This window comes from Theropithecus gelada, chromosome 6 (genome assembly GCF_003255815.1).
Source record: "Theropithecus gelada isolate Dixy chromosome 6, Tgel_1.0, whole genome shotgun sequence".
Taxonomy (NCBI): domain Eukaryota; kingdom Metazoa; phylum Chordata; class Mammalia; order Primates; family Cercopithecidae; genus Theropithecus; species Theropithecus gelada.
This window is the reverse complement of record NC_037673.1, coordinates 127,969,411-127,986,135: the sequence shown is the minus strand read 5'-3', so window position 1 is coordinate 127,986,135 and position 16,725 is coordinate 127,969,411. Positions and strand designations below refer to the sequence as shown.

Sequence of the window (16,725 nt, the reverse complement as noted above, 5' to 3'; positions counted from 1 at the left end):
GGACATAGAGCCAAACCATATTATTCTACCACTGGCCCCTCCCAAATCTCATGTCCTTCTCATTTGAAAACCAATCATGCCTTTCCAGCAGTAACCAAAAGTCTTAACTCAATCTGACATTAACTTAAAAGTCCAAGTCCAAAGTCTCATCTGAGACATGGCAAGTCCCTTCCACCTATGAGCCTGTAAAATAAAAAACAAGTTACTTCCAAGATACAATGGAGGTATAGGCATGGGGTAAATGCTTCTGCTCCAAATGGTAGAAATTGGCCAAAATAAAGGGGCTACAGGTCCCACGCTAGTCCGAAACCCAGCAGGGCAGTCATTAAATCTTAAAGCTTCCAAATAATTTCCATTGACTCTATGTCTGACATCCAGGGCACGCTGAGGCAAGTGGTGGGCCCCCAAGGCCTTGGGCAGCTCTGCCCCTCTGGGCTGTGCAGGGTACAGCCCCTGTGGCTGCTTTCATGGGCTGGTGTTGAGTGCCTGTGGCTTTTCTAGGCTCTCAGTGCAGACTGTGGGTCTACCATTCTGGGGTCTGAAGGACAATGGCCCCCTTTTCGCAGCTCCACTAGACAGTGCCCCAGTGGGGACTCTATGTGGGGGCTCCAACCCCACATTTTCCCTCTGCACTGCCCTAGTGGAGGTTCTCCATGAGGGCTCTGCCTCTGCAGCAGACTTCTTCCTGGATATCCAGGCATTTCCATACATCCTCTGAAATCTAGGCAGAGATTCCCAAACCTCAATTTTTGCCTTCTGCATACCCACAGGCCCAACACCATGTGGAAGCCACCAAGACTTGGGGCTTGCAGCCTCTGATTCAATGACCTTAACTGTATCATTGGCCCCTTTTGGCCACACACTTTTAAACCAGCAAATCTTGTGAGAGCTCACTATCATGAGAACAGCATGGGATAAATCTGCCCTGGATGGAGCTGGAGCAGCTGGGATGCAGGGCACCAAGTCCTGAGGCTGCACAGAGTAGCAGGGCCCTGGGCCCAGCCCACGAAGTCATTTTTGGTTGGCCTCTGGGGCTGTGATAGGAGGGGCTACCTTGAAAGACTCTGAAATGCCCTGGAAACATTTTCCCCATTCTCTTGGCTATTAACGTTTGGCTCCTGTTGTGCACATTTCTGCAGCAGGCTTGAATTTCCCCCCAGAGAATGGGTTTTTCTTTTCTTTTTTTTTTTTTTTTTTTTTTTTGAGACAGAGTCTTGCTCTGTCACCCAGGCTGGAGTGCAGTGGCCGGATCTCAGCTCACTGCAAGCTCCTCCTCTCGGGTTCACGCCATTCTCCTGCCTCAGCCTCCCGAGTAGCTGGGACTACAGGCACCCGCCACTTCGCCCGGCTAGTTTTTTGTATTTTTTAGTAGAGACGGGGTTTCACCGTATTAGCCAGGATGGTCTCGATCTCCTGACCTCATGATCCGCCCGTCTCGGCCTCCCAAAGTGCTGGGATTACAGGCTTGAGCCACCGCGCCCGGCCGGGTTTTTCTTTTCTACCGCATGATCAGGCTGCAAATTTTCTAAACTTTTATGCCCTACTTCCCTTTTAAATATAAGTTCGTTTCAGATAATCTCTTTGTTCATGCATATGAACGTACACTTTTAGAAACAGCCAGGTCACCTCTTGAATGCTTTGCTGCTTAGAAATTTCTTCTGCCAGATACCCTAAATCATGTCTCTCAAGTTTCAAAGTTCCACAGATCTCTGGGGCAGGGGCAAAATGCCACCAATCTCATTGCTAAAGCATAGCAAGAGTGACCTTTACTCCAGTTTCCAATAAGTTTCTCATCTCCATCTGAGATCACCTCAGCCTGGACTTCATTGTTTATATCACTTATCAGCATTTTGGTCAAAAGCATTCAACAAGTCTCTAGGAAGTTCCAAACTTTTCCACATCTTTTCTGTCTTTTTCTGAGTCCTCCAAACCGTTCCAGCCTCTGCCCGTTACCCAGTTCCAAAGTCACTTCTACATTTTCAGATATCTTTGTAGCAGTGCCCCACTACTAATAATAATTTGTATTTCTATTATTGCACATATAATTACAGGAAAATTAGAAAACATAGACAGTAAGAAAAACTTCATCTGAAACTTTGTTGTGAAGAATAAGAATGATTTCTCTGTGGTAAATTCCTTGGTATAACATTGTTGGAGCTAAAGGTTATGACATCCTTGTGGCTTGTGCTGTGGATTCCTATATTGATTTGGAAAAAAGGTTGTGGTGATTCTGATTTGCAGTATTAGTAAGCACTGAATAAATTTTTATCACAGCCTCTGTAAAATGGATACTATGTGTGGATTTGGTATTTTAGAATTGTTTTCATTTGCATTTTCTGTTTACTAGTGACTGTGTGTTTTGTGTACCTGTTAAGAATTGTCTGTTTTTATCTTTTGTTCATTTACTACTTGAAATAGTAATGCATTTCTGTGTGTACTGGTACCTATTACAGGTATTATCTTTAATCATATCACATTTGAGAATTATTTTCTGTACATCTTTTTGTTGTATTCAAGTTTCAACTTGTATGGGCTAATATACTTCAGAATTAAATGTTATTTTCTTCTACAAGTGTGATATAATTCTTCTCTGTTTTCTTTTTTTCTAGGAAACGTGTTTGTTAATTGCTTTCTTAGCTTTAAAGCTTTAATTAAACTGAAATTTATTTCAAGGAACAGTATAAACAATGATTGTTGTTTTTTGCTAAAATGTATTTCCAAAGTACTTTATTCACTTTAAGTATTGGTGTTTTATAGTATGTATCTTAAGATAGTGATTATACTTTTATTTCACGTAAATGTGGTCTATATAAAACCTTAGGCAACAGGCAAAATATCCCAAATTTCTAAGTAGTGTTACTTAATTTTTAATTATTTGTACTATTACCAGAATATATTTCATATTGAATTCATGTACATATGAACATGTATGTTATTTTACTCATTTATTTACTTATTTATTTAAACAGTTCAGAAACGATTGCCAGATGTTGGTATATCCTACTTTCTGGATCTGTGCTTGTGAAAGGCTCCATGGTCTTGCCTCCTTGCAGGTACGTTCACATTTGCTGCTTAGTACATATGGCAGGCAAAGTTAATATTAAACTATTTTGTATAGGATGTATGTTTTCTTTCAGTAGGTGATACATCTTTTAAATGTCTTTGCTTGTTGGCACCATTGGAAATACTTGGCAGGAATCAGTTAATCTTTTGTATTTCTGGGGGTATAATCTGTAAGCTTACACCATGACATGATATCTTCTTCCTGTTTGAAAATTAGTTTTATGGGAGCTGGGTGTGGTGGCTCACACCTGTAATCCCAGCACTTTAGGAGACTGATGCTGGCGGATCACCTGAGGTCGGGAGTTCGAGACCAGTCTAACCAACATGGAGAAACCCCGTCTCTACTAAAAATACAAAATTAGCCGGGTGTGGTGGCGCATACCTGTAATTCCAGCTACTCGGGAGGCTGAGGCAGGAGAATTGCTTGAACCCAGGAGGTGGAGTTTGCTGTGAGCCGAGAGCATGCCATTACACTCCAGCCTGGGCAACAAGAGCGAAAATCCGTCTCCCAAAAAAAAAAAAAAAAAATTAGTTTTATGTATGATTTGAGCTGATTTATCTAATGGGTTTTTGATACATTGCTATTATTGGATGTAGAGAGGTGATGTAATAGTTAAGAAATTGGTTTTTGTAGTAAATCAACTAGATTACAATTCTGATTTCATCACTAGTTATGTGACTTGGGACAAATTTTAGTTTTCTTGACTGAAAAATGGGAATAATAGTGGTACCTACTTAAGTATTGTCATGAGGTGTTAGGAAACTACTATAGATGCTTTCAACAGAAGTCTATAAGGGCACATTCTGGAGCCAGACTCCATGAGTTCATATCTGCTGTACTATTTCTTGGGCAGATTACTTAATTTCTTTGTGCCTTACTTTGTTCATTTGTAAAATGATCATAATAATACAACTTCTTTCATAGCATAGGCTAATGCTGAGAAATAAATGACTTACTCTATATAAAGCTCTTAGAACAGTACCTGGCAGTTAAAAATAATTGTTAATTATTATCATAACTATTACGTAAAAGAGAAGGGAGGTGGAAAGAAGGTCAATTGTGGAATTCTGTTAGTAATTATTAAGATTTTGGGGCCTCAACGTATGCTTTAGTGACATATAAATGTAATTTTTAGTGACTTTTTTCCCATAATGTTGAGAAGAAATTTCTAGGCTTTGAAAGTAAGACTTCCGATTGTAGTTAATTTAGTAGCATAACTATTTAACATAAATATCAGGATATGGGACATCTCGATTTAAATATTTTAGAAGTCATGCCTTGACTCCTGAAACTTTACATCATTGGCCTTTGCATGAAATGTGCTAATTGACTAGTTGAATAACACATGTAGTTGACTGCATTTATAAATATATAGTAGTTCTGGTTTTTTTGAGCTTTTTGGCCATTGTTCCTTTTCCCTGTATTTGTGAATCTCACATTAATGAATTTGTATTTTTAGCCCCTGAGAACTGAATAAGCTGGATTGATTTGCCTACAGTTATAGTTTAAGATTATAGGCCAGGCATGGTGGCTCAAGCCTGTAATCCCAGCACTTTGGGAGGCCGAGACGGGCGGATCACAAGGTCAGGAGATCGAGACCATCCTGGCTAACACAGTGAAACCCCGTCTCTATTAAAAAATACAAAAAACTAGCCAGGTGTGGTGGCGGGCACCTGTTGTCCCAGTTACTCGGGAGGCTGAGGCAGGAGAATGGCGTAAACCTGGGAGGTGGAGCTTGCAGTGAGCCGAGATCTGGCCACTGCACTCCAGCCTAGGCGACAGAATGAGACTCTGTCTCAAAAAAAAAAAAAAAAAAAAGATTATTAGTATTTTTCTTTTGAACACTCCTGCTGTGTTCTGAATGGTCAAGAATTTACTGTGAGGACATTTAGTAGCCCTTAATCAACTGCAATAATTCATTACTAGTTTGTGATCAAGACAATGAAGTTTATCTTTTTAAGTAAATAGAATGAGATTTTAGAAAAAGTCATGGTATGCATTAATGTAATCATAAACTTTACAGCAAACATGATTATGGAATTTTATTCTAAAGAATAATACTGATTAATGAATTTGTATCTTTTGTGTGAAAAATTTATAATAGGCTACTGTACATTCAGTTTTAGGATTAGTGAGTTACTATAACAAACTGCCTAGAATAATGCTTAACATATATTAAGCATCAAATAATTTTTGGCTTCTTCAGACAGAATACAGAAACCACAGCATAATTGGAACAGGTAAAGTTTGATTTTTTTTTAAATTTTTTTTTTTTAATTTGAAACAGAGTTGCTGTTGCCCAGGCTGGAGGGCAGTGGCAGGATCTTGGCTCACTGCAACCTGCACCTTCTGGGTTCGAGTAATTCTCCTGCCTCAGCCTTCCGAATAGCTGGGATTACAGGTGTGTGCCACCACACCCAGCTAATGTTTGTATTTTTAGTACAGGCATGGTTTCACCATGTTGGCTAGGCTGGTCTCAGGCTCCTGACCTCAAGTCATCTGCCTGCCTTGGCCTCCCAAAATGCTGGGATTACAGACATGAGCCGCTGCACCTGGCCTGAGCAGGTAAAGTTTAATTTTAAAATTAAACTAATTCAAGGGATGAGCTACTAAAAAGGATAAAGCAGAATACCCTACAGCTGAGGGCAAATTCCCACGGACAAAACAAATTTGAAAGGGAGACCCTTTCCTCATGACTAGAGTTCAGACTTTGTTGAAGAATCTTAGTTGCAGCCCAGTAAATAGCGGAGACGTTCACTGGATTGCTCTGGGACAGAGCTGCTCCACAGTCATCTGGTCAAGGCTGGCAGGAAGGGGAAGGGAACTGCTGGCCAGGAATGGCACGTAGGAGACCCCCCTTACCAGGATGCAGATGGCCCCTGAAGCTGGGGACAGGAAACAGAAGCCCCCCAGTTGCAGAGGAAAGACTTTCTTACTGCAGTGTTCCTCTAGCACCCTCTGCTGACAAAGCTGCAACATTTTCAGCTAGCAAAGAAGAATATTTGCACAATTCACATCCTTACCACAAAGTAGGGCAATAAAGGGTAGATTTGAAGCTGAGAGCCAGAGCCAGTATGTTTGGAGAGGCAGTAAATAACTGTCACAGTCCACTCCCCTGGCTGCTCAGCTTCCTTATGAATGCTTCTAAACACATTTGAAATTCCATTCAACGATCTGTGTCTACCTAACAAAATGCAACTATCCTTTATACAAATGAAGTTCTTACCCTCTCGCCCAAATAAGGAGACACACAACCACAACAATCATTGCTAGCTATATTTGTATATAATCTGTCATAGTGCCTCTGAATATTCTGTTAACTAAAGACTACCTTGTAAAGTTTACCTTCAGTATCTTATACTATATATATAGTAATCTAAGAGAAAATATAAAGAGCTACTACAGTCCTTGTTTCTATAATTGGACACAAGGCTATAGTTGATATCTCTGTCTTTCACTACCCATTCAGTATTTCTTGCCTCAAGTAAAACTTCAGCTGTTCTGTGTCCTTTACTTTGTGGTTGGAACAAAACTTTAATTTTGATGTGTCTTCAACTGTCCTGCCTCTTTCTTGGTTGCTGTAGTTTTTGATTAACCTTTTTTTTTTTTAAAGACAGTGTCTTCTCTCCATCACCCAGGCTGGAATGCAGTGATGTGATCCCAGCACACTGCAATCTCTGCCTCCCAGGTTCTGGCGATTCTCCTGCCTCAGTCTCCAAAATAGCTGGGATTACAGGCGTGCACCACCATGCCCGGCTAATTTTTGTATTTTTTGTGGAGAGAGGGTACCATGTTGGCCAGGCTGGTCTCAAAACTCCTGACCTCAAGTGATCTGCCTGCCTTGGCCTCCCGGAGTGCTAGGATTACAGGTGTGAGCCACTTCACCTGACTGTTTTCCACCAATCTTTATTGTATCTTTTCTTTTCTTTTTAAAGACAGATTCTCACTCTATTGCCCAGGCTGGAGTGCGGTGGCTCAGTCTTGGCTCACCTCAACCTCTGCCTCCCAGGTTCAAGCAATCCCTCTGCTTCAGGCTCCCAAGTAGCTAGGACTATAGGTGTGCACCACCACACCCAGCTAATTTTTGTATTTTTAGTAGAGATGGAGTTTCACCATGTTGGCCAGGCTGGTCTTGACCTCCTGACCTCAAGTGATCTACCCACCTTGGCCTCCCAAAGTGCTGGGATTACAGTGTGAGCCATCACACCTGGCCCCATTAATCTTTAATAGTGGGCATGGAAGTACTAACAGGAGCATAAGAGGATGGCCTAAGTTCCACATGTAGTCTCTCTTGCCTACATTTTGTGCAGTAATCCATTATTCCTTTGCTAATTGGAATCAGTCATATGGGCCAGTGGACTAACCTCTTTTGCTGCCTGTTGGTTTAATGACTGGGTGGAAGTCTCTAGTTCAATGGAACCATTGTTGTGTTTACTGGTAGAAGCAATACTCTTTTGTACACTAAGCCTCCAAACCAGCAGAGCTTAGAGTTGTTGAGAGGGGAAGCAAAAATTGTGTGAATGAGTTTGTGAAAGGAAAATAAATCTCAGGACCCCCAAATCACTAAGTCAAAGGGAAAAGCTGCTCTTTTATTGTGAAATATAATATGGGGAAAAGTGCAGATAACATAAGTCTACATGTTAGTGAATACTATATATCGAATGTTTGCCTAATCACTACCCATATCAAGAAATTGAACATTGTCATTACCTAGAAGCAGCTTCATGCCTTTTCTTAAATCTACTCTCTTACCTTTCCTCAACACCAATTTCCTAAATTTTAATCAGTCTTGTATGTCTGAAGAGTTTTGGCCTGTGGATATGTACACCTTAGTTGAGGGCTATTATAAGTAATGCAGCTGTGAACATTTTTGTATATTAGATGCACATGTGGATGCATTTCTGCTGTATATACCTAACAAGGAATTGTTGGCTCACAGTGTTGTAGGACTTCCTCCTTAGTTCAGCTAAGAGCCGGGTCTTGTTACACAGCCATGAAATATTAGGCTCACAGAAACTTTGAAGGATGAGAATATTGGAATTTATTGGGCAAAAAGGAAAAAGGGGAAGCAAGGATTCTCTGCAAAACCAGAGTTTCTGCTAGTGTGCTTCCCGCCTGGCACATTGAATCCCAGGTACCACGCAGGAAGAGGAGGGGCCAACCTCCTCCTCACAGCAAAGGGCACAAACTTCTGTGGCTCCACTCCTGTGTGTGTTTCTCCCAGTGTGGAGGCCAGTTAAAATTTTTCTGGGAACCCCTTTACACTTGACTGTCTCAACAACAGGGTGTGCCTACATTAAGCTTTGTTAATTCCAAGTTGCATTCCAAATTGATGCACTAATTTACACACCCACCAGTGGTGTGTGAGAGTTCTTATTGTTCCACATTCTAACCAACACTTAGTAGTATAAGTCTTTTTAAAGTTATTGGCTGCTTAATTTCAGTCATTCTTTTCCATTTTATTATAGTTTTCATTTGCATTTGAATGACTGCTGATGAATACATTTTCATTAGAGTGACTTTTTTTTTATTATACTTTAAGTTTCTAGGGTACATGTGCACAACGTGCAGGTTTGTTACGTATGTATACATGTGCCATGTTGGTGTGCTGCACCTATTAACTCGACATTTACATTAGGTATATCTCCTAATGCTATCCCTTCCCCCTTTCCCCACCCCATGATGGGCCCTGGTGTGTGATGTTCCCCTTCTTAGTGTCCAAGTGTTCTCATTGTTTAATTCCCACCTATGAGTGAGAACATGTAGTGTTTGGTTTTTTATCCTTGTGATAGTTTGCTGAGAATGATGGTTTCTAGCTTCATCCATGTCCCTACAAAGGACATGAACTCATCCTTTTTTATGGCTGCATAGTATTCTGTGGTGTATATGTGCCACATTTTTTTTTATTATACTTTATGTTCTAGGGTACATGTGCATAACGTGCAGATTTGTTACATATGTATACATGTGCCATGTTGGTGTGCTGCACTCATTAACTCGTCATTTACATTAGCTATATCTCCTAATGGTATCCCTCCCGCCTCCCCCCCGACCCTAAAACAGGCCCTAGTGTGTGATGTTCCCCTTCGTGTGTCGAAGTGTTTGCATTGTTCAATTCCCACCTATGAGTGAGAACATGCAGTGTTTGGTTTTCTGTTCTTGCAATAGTTTGCTGAGAATGATGGTTTCCAGCTGCATCCACATCCCTACAAAGGATATGAACTCATCCTTTTTTATGGCTGCATAGTATTCCATGGTGTATATGTGCCACATTTTCTTAATTCAGTCTGTCATTGATGAACATTTGGGTTGGTTCCAAGTCTTTGCTATTGTGAATAGTGCCGCAATAAACATATGTGTGCTTGTGTCTTTATAGCAGCATGATTTATAATCCTTTGGGTATATACCCAGTAATGGGATGGCTGGGTCAAATGGTGTTTCTAGTTCTAGATCCTTGAGGAGTCGCCAAACTGTCTTCCACAATGGTCGAACTAGTTTACAGTCCCACCAACAGTGTAAAAGTTTTCCTGTTTCTCCACATCCTCTCCAGCATCTGTTGTTTCCTGACTTTTTAATGATCGCCATTCTAACTGGTGTGAGATGGTGTCTCATTGTGGTTTTGGTTTGCATTTCTCTGATGGCTAGTGATGATGAGCATTTTTTGATGTGTCTGTTGGCTGCATAAATGTCTTCTTTTGAGAAGTGTCTGTTCATATCCTTTGCCCACTTTTTGATGGGGTTGGTTGTTTGTTTCTTGTAAATTTGTTTGAGTTCTTTGTAGGTTCTGGATATTAGCCCTTTGTCAAATGAGGAGATTGCAAAAATTTTCTCCCATTCTGTAGGTTGCCTGTTCACTCTGATGGTACTTTATTTTGCTGTGCAGAAGCTCTTTAGTTTAATTAGATCCCATTTGTCAATTGTGGCTTTTGTTGCCATTATTTTTGGTGTTTTAGACATAAAGTCCTTGCCCATGCCTGTGTCCCTAGGTTTTCTTCTAGGGTTTTTATGGTTTTAGGTCTAACATTGAAGTCTCTAATCTATCTTGAATTCATTTTTGTATAAGGTGTAAGAAAGGGATCCAGTTTCAGCTTTCTACTTAGGGCTAGCCAGTTTTCCCAGCACCATTTATTAAATAGGGAATCCTTTCCCCATTTCTTGTTTTTGTCAGGTTTGTCAAAGATTGACCAGATGGTTGTAGAAAGTTGTATTATTTCTGAGGGCTCTGTTCTGTTCCATTGGTCTATATCTCTGTTTGGTACCAGTACCATGCAGTTTTAGTTACTGTAGCCTTGTAATATAGTTTGAAGTCAGGTAGCGTGATGCCTCCAGCTTTGTTCTTTTGGCTTAGGATTGTCTTGGCAATGCGGGCTCTTTTTTGGTTCCATATGAACTTTAAAGTAGTTTTTTCCAATTCTGTGAAGAAACTCATTGGTAGCTTGATGGGGGTGGCATTGAATCTATAAATTACCTGGGGCAGTATGGCCGTTTTCATGATATTGATTCCTCCTATCATGAGCATGGAATGTTCTTCCATTTGTTTGTGTCCTCTTTTATTTCACTGAGCAGTGGTTTGTAGTTCTTCTTGAAGAGGTCCTTCATATCCCTTGTAAGTTGGATTCCTAGGCATTTTATTCTCTTTGAAGCAATTGTGAATGGCAATTCACTCATGATTTGGCTCTCTGTCTGTTATTGGTGTATAAGAATGCTTGTGATTTTTGCACATTGATTTTGTATCCTGAAACTTGGCTGAAGTTGCTTATCAACTTAAGGAGAATTTGGGCTGAGACAGTGGAGTTTTCTAAATATACAATCATGTCATCTGCAAACAGGGACAATTTGACTTCCTCTTTTCCTACTTGAACACCCTTTATTTCTTTCTCTTGCCTGATTGCCCTAGCCAGAACTTCCAACACTATGTTGAATAGGAGTGGTGAGAGAGGGAATCCCTGTCTTGTGCCAGTTTTCAAAGGGAATTTTTCCAGTTTTTGCCCATTTAGTATGATATTGGCTGTGGGCTTGTCGTAACTAGCTCTTACTATTTTGTGATATGTTCCATCAATACCAAATTTATTGGAGAGTTTTTAGCCTGAAGGGCTGCTGAATTTTGTCAAAGGCCCTTTCTGCATCTATTGAGATAATCATGTGGTTTTTGTCTTTGGTTCTGTTTATATGATGAATTACGTTTATTGATTTGCATATGTTGAACCAGCCTTGCGTCCCAGGGATGAAGCCCACTTGATCATAGTGGATAAGCTTTTTGATGTGCTGCTGGATTCGGTTTGCCAGTATTTTATTGAGGATTTTTGCATCAGTGTTCGTCAGGGATATTGGTGTAAAGTTCTCTGTTTTTATTGTGTCTCTGCCAGGCTTTGGTATCAGGATGATGTTGGCCTCATAAAATGAGTTAGGGAGGATTCCCTCTTTTTCTGTTGATTGGAATCGTTTCTGAAGGAATGGTACCAGCTCCTGCTTGTACCTCTGGTAGAATTCAGCTGTGAATCTCTCTAGTCCTGGACTTTTTTTGGTTGGTAGGCTATTAATTATTGCCTCAGTTTCAGAGCCTGTTATTGGTGTATTCAGGAATTCAACTTCTTCCTGGTTTAGTCTTGGGAGAGTGTATGTGTCCAGGAATTTATCCATTTCTTCTATGTTTTCTAGTTTATTTGCATAGAGGTGTTTATAGTATTCTCTGATGGTAGTTTGTATTTCTGTGGGGTCGGTGATGATATCCCCTTTATCATTTTTAATTGCGTCTATTTGATTCTTCTTTCTTTTCTTCTTTATTAGTCTTGCTAGCAGTCTATCAATTTTGTTGATCTTTTCAAAAAACCAGCTCGTGGATTCATTGATTTTTTTGAAGGGTTTTTTGTGTCTCTATCTCCTTTGGTTCTGCTCTGATCTTAGTTATTTCTTGCCGTCTGCTTGCTTTTGAATGTGTTTGCTCTTGCTTCTCTAGTTCTTTTAATTGTGATGTTAGGTTGTCAATTTTAGATCTTTCCTGCTTTCTCTCGTGAGCATTTAGTGCTATAAATTTCCCTCTACACACTGCTTTAAATGTGTCCCAGAGATTCTGGTATGTTGTATCTTTGTTCTCATTCATTTCAGAGAACATCTTTATTTCTGCCTTCATTTCGTTATTTACCCAGTAGTCATTCAGGAGCAGGTTGTTCAGTTTCCATGTAGTTGAGAGGTTTTGATTGAGTTTCTTAGTCCTGAATTCTAGTTTAATTGCACTGTGGTCTGAGAGACAGTTTGTTATAATTTCTGTTCTTTTACATTTCCTGAGGAGTGCTTTACTTCCAACTCTGTGGTCAGTTTTGGAATAGGTGTGATGTGGTGCTGAGAAGAATGTATATTCTGTTGATTTGGGATAGAGAGTTCTGTAGATGTCTATTAGTTCTGTTTGGTGCAGAGTTGAGTTCAATTCCTGGATATCCTTGTTAACTTTCTGTCTTGTTGAGATGTCTAATGTTGACAGTGTGGTGTTAAAGTCTCCCATTATTATTGTATGGGAGTCTAAGTCTCTTTGTAAGTCTCTGAGGACTTGCTTTATGAATCTGGGTGCTCCTGTATTGGGTGCATATATATTTAGGATAGTTAGCTCTTCTTGTTGAATTGATCCCTTTACCATTATGTAATGGCCTTCTCTGTCTCTTTTGATCTTTGTTGGTTTAAAGTCTGTTTTATCAGAGACTAGGATTGCAACCCTTGCCTTTTTTTTGTTTTCCATTTGCTTGGTAGATCTTCCTCCATCCCTTTATTTTGGGCCTGTGTGTGTGTCTGCATGTGAGATGGGTCTCCTGAATACAGCACATTGATGGGTCTTGACTCTTTATCCAATTTGCCAGTCTGTGTCTTTTAATTGGAGCATTTAGCCCATTTACATTTAAGGTTAATATTATGTGTGAACTTGATCCTGTAATTACGATGTAACTGCTTCTTTTGCTTGTCAGTTGATGCAGTTTCTTCCTAGCATCGATGGTCTTTACAATTTGTCATGTTTTTGCAGTAGCTGGTACCAGTTGTTCCTTTCCATGTTTGGTGCTTCCTTCAGTATCTCTTGTAGTGGAGGCCTGGTGGTGACAAAATCTCTCAGCCTTTGCTTGTCTGTAAAGGATTTTATTTCTCCTTCACTTATGAAACTTAGTGGGGCTGGATGTGAAATTCTGGGTTGAAAATTCTTTTCTTTAAGAATGTTGAATATTGGCCCCCACTCTCTTCTGGCTTGTAGAGTTTCTGCTGAGAGATCCGCTGTTAGTCTGATGGGCTTCCCTTTGTGGGTAACCTGACCTTTCTCTCTGGCTGCCCTTAACATTTTTTCCTTCATTTCAACTTTGGTGAATCTGACAATTGTGTGTCTTGGAGTTGCTCTTCTCAAGGAGTATCTTTGTGGCATCTCTGTATTTCCTGAATTTGAATGTTGGCCTGCCTTGCTGGGTTGGGGAAGTTCTCCTGAATAATATCCTGCAGCATCTTTTCCAACTGGGTTCCATTCTCACTGTCACTTTCAGGTACACCAATCAGACGCAGATTCGGTCTTTTCACATAGTCCCATATTTCTTGGAGGCTTTGTTCATTTCTTTTTACTCTTTTTTCTGTAAATTTCTCTTCTCGCTTAATTTCATTAATTTGATCTTCAATCATGGATACCCTTTCTTCCAGTTGATCGAGTTGGTTACTGAAGCTTGTTCATTTGTCATGTAGTTCCCGTGTCATGGTTTTCATCACTGTCAGGTCATTTAAGGACTTCTCTACATTGGTTATTCTAGTTAGCCATTCTTCAGATTTTTTTTCAACGTTTTTAGTTTCTTTGCGCTGGGTTCGTAGTTCCTCCTTTAGCTCGGAGAAATTTGATCGTCTGAAGCCTTCTTCTCTCAGCTCATCAAAGTCATTCTCGGTCCAGCTTTGTTCTGTTGCTGGCGAGGAGCTGTGTTCCTTTGGAGCGGGAGAGGCAATCTGATTTTTAGAATTTTCAGCTTTTCTGCCCTGCTTTTTCCCCATCTTTGTGGTCTTATCTGTCTTTGGTCTTTGATGATGGTGACACACAGATGGGGTTTTGGTGTGGATGTCCTTTCTGTTTGTTAGTTTTCCTTCTAACAGTCAGGACCCTCAGCTGCAGGTCTGTTGGAGTTTCCTTGAGGTCCACTCCAGACACTGTTTGCCTGGGTATCAGCAGCGGAAGCTGCAAAATAGTGAATATTGCTGAACAGCAAATGTTGCTGTCTGATCGTTCCTCTGGGAGCTTCCTCTCAGAGGTGTACCCAGCCGTGTGAGGTGTGAGGTGTCAGTCCGCCCCTAGAGGGTGATATCTCCCAGTTAGGCTACTCAGGGGTCAGGGACCCACTTGAACAGGCAGTCTGACCGTTCTCAGACCTCAGACTCCGTGCTGGGAGAACCACTGCTCTCTGCAAAGCTGTCAGAGAGGGACATTTACATCTGCAGAGGTTTCTGCTGCCTTTTGTTTGGCCATGCCCTGTCCCCAGAGGTGGAGTCTACAGAGGCAGGCAGGCCTCCTTGAGCTCCGGTGGGCTCCAGCCAGTTCGAGCTTCCTGGCCCTTTTGTTTACCTACTTAAGCCTCAGCAATAGCTGACGCCCCTCCCCTGACTTCACTGCTGCCTTGTAGTTAGATCTCAGACTGCTGTGCTAGCAATGAGGGAGACTCTGTGGGCGTGGGACCCTCCGAGCCAGGCACGGGATATAATCTCCTGTTGTGCGGTTTGCTAAGACCCTTGGTGAAGCACATTATTAGGGTGGGAGTGACTTGATTTTCCGGGTGTTGTGTGTCTGAGTTTCCCTTGGCTAGGAAAGGGAATTCCCTTCCCCCTTGCACTTCCCGAGTGAGGCAATGCCTTCCCCTGCTTTGGCTCTCGCTCGTTGGGCTGCACCCACTGTCCTGCAGCCACTATCTGACACGCCCCAGTGAGTTGAACCCGATACCTTAGTTGGAAATGCAGAAGTCATCCGTCTTCTGTGTTGCTCACGCTGGGAGCTGGAGGCTGGAACTGTTCCTATTCGGCCATCTTGGCGCCACTTCTGCCACATTTTCTTAATCCAGTCTATCATTGATGGACATTTGGGTTGGTTCCAAGTCTTTGCTTGGTCTATTGTGAATAGTGCCGCAATAAACATATGTGTGCTTGTGTCTTTATAGCAGCATGATTTATAATCCTTTGGGTATATACCCAGTAATGGGATGGCTGGGTCAAATGGTGTTTCTAGTTCTAGATCCTTGAGGAATCGCCAAACTGTCTTCCACAATGGTCGAACTAGTTTACAGTCCCACCAACAGTGTAAAAGTTTTCCTGTTTCTCCACATCCTCTCCAGCATCTGTTGTTTCCTGACTTTTTAATGATCGCCATTCTAACTGGTGTGAGTTGGTATCTCATTGTGGTTTTGGTTTGCATTTCTCTGATGGCCAGTGATGATGAGTATTTTTTCATGTGTCTGTTGGCTGCGTAAATGTCTTTGTTTGAGAAGTGTCTGTTCATATCCTTTGCCCACTTTTTGATGGGATTGTTTTCTTGTTGTAAATTTGTTTGAGTTTTTTGTAGGTTCTGGATATTAGCCCTTTGTCAGATGAGTAGCTTGCAAAAATTTTCTCCCATTCTGTAGGTTGCCTGTTCACTCTGATAGTAGTTTCTTTTGCTGTTGCAGAACTGTCACCCAGGCTGGAGTGCAGTGGCCCAATTTTGGCCCACTGCAACCTCTACCTCCCAGGTTCAAGTGATTCTCCTGCCTCACCCTCACAAGTAGATGGGACTGCAGGTGCATGACACCACACCCAACCATGCCCAAATAATTTTTGTATTTTTATTAGAGACAGGGTCTCCGCATGTTGGCCAGGTTGTTCTTAAACTGCTGGCTTCAAGTGATCCGCGTGCCTTGGCTTCCCAAAGTACTGGGATTAGAGGCTTGAGCCACCACACCCAGTCTAGAATGACCTTTTTTTGTAAAGTGACTTCTCAGGTCTTTTCCTTATTTTCTTAATAAGGTGTCTTTTTGTTTTCAAGATGTAGACATTTTTTATATATTCTGAATAAGAAACCTTCCTTGATTATTTTTATTGGAAATACTTTTCCCCACTCTGTCTTATTCATTGTCGTATTCATTCTGTTAGTAATGTCTTTCGATGAATATGAGCTCTTAATTCTAATGTAGAAAAATTTGTCTTTTCTGTTTCTGAGGTTGCGAACCCCAAAAATCTGAGACAGGTCTCAGTTCATTTAGAAAGTTTAATTTGCCAAGGCTGAGGACGTGCGCCTGTGACACAGCCTCAGGAGGTCCTGTGACATGTGCTCAAAGTGGTCAGAGCACAGTTTTGTTTTACACATTTTAGGGAGACATAAGACCTCAATCAACATATGTAAGATTAGCATTGGTTCAGTCTGGAAAGGCAGGACTACTTGAAACAGAGAGGGGGCTTCCAGGTCATAGGTAGATAAGAGACAAGTGGTTGCTTTTTTTTTTTTTTTTGAGACACGGTTTTGCTCTTGCCGCCCAGGCTGGGGTGCAATGGCACGATCTCGGCTCACTGCACCCTCCACCTTGAGGGTTCAGCCTATTCTCCTGCCTCAGCCTCCCGAGTAGCTGGGATTACAGGTGCCCGCCACCACACCCAGGGAAGTTTTGTATTTTTAGTAGAGATGGAGTTTCACCATT

The 16,725-nt window shown here is 41.3% G+C and overlaps 1 protein-coding gene across 5 annotated transcripts in view; it reads left to right on the top strand.

Annotated features, from left to right (window-relative positions):
- RAPGEF6 (Rap guanine nucleotide exchange factor 6) overlaps positions 1-16,725 on the top strand; it is a 209,673-nt gene that overhangs the window by 40,037 nt on the left and 152,911 nt on the right. For all 5 annotated transcript variants that reach the window (XM_025387398.1, XM_025387400.1, XM_025387397.1 and 2 more), the window contains exon 4: positions 2,970-3,053. In XM_025387398.1, coding sequence (XP_025243183.1) covers positions 2,970-3,053 — 84 coding nt within the window. The remainder of the gene's footprint in view (positions 1-2,969; positions 3,054-16,725) is intronic.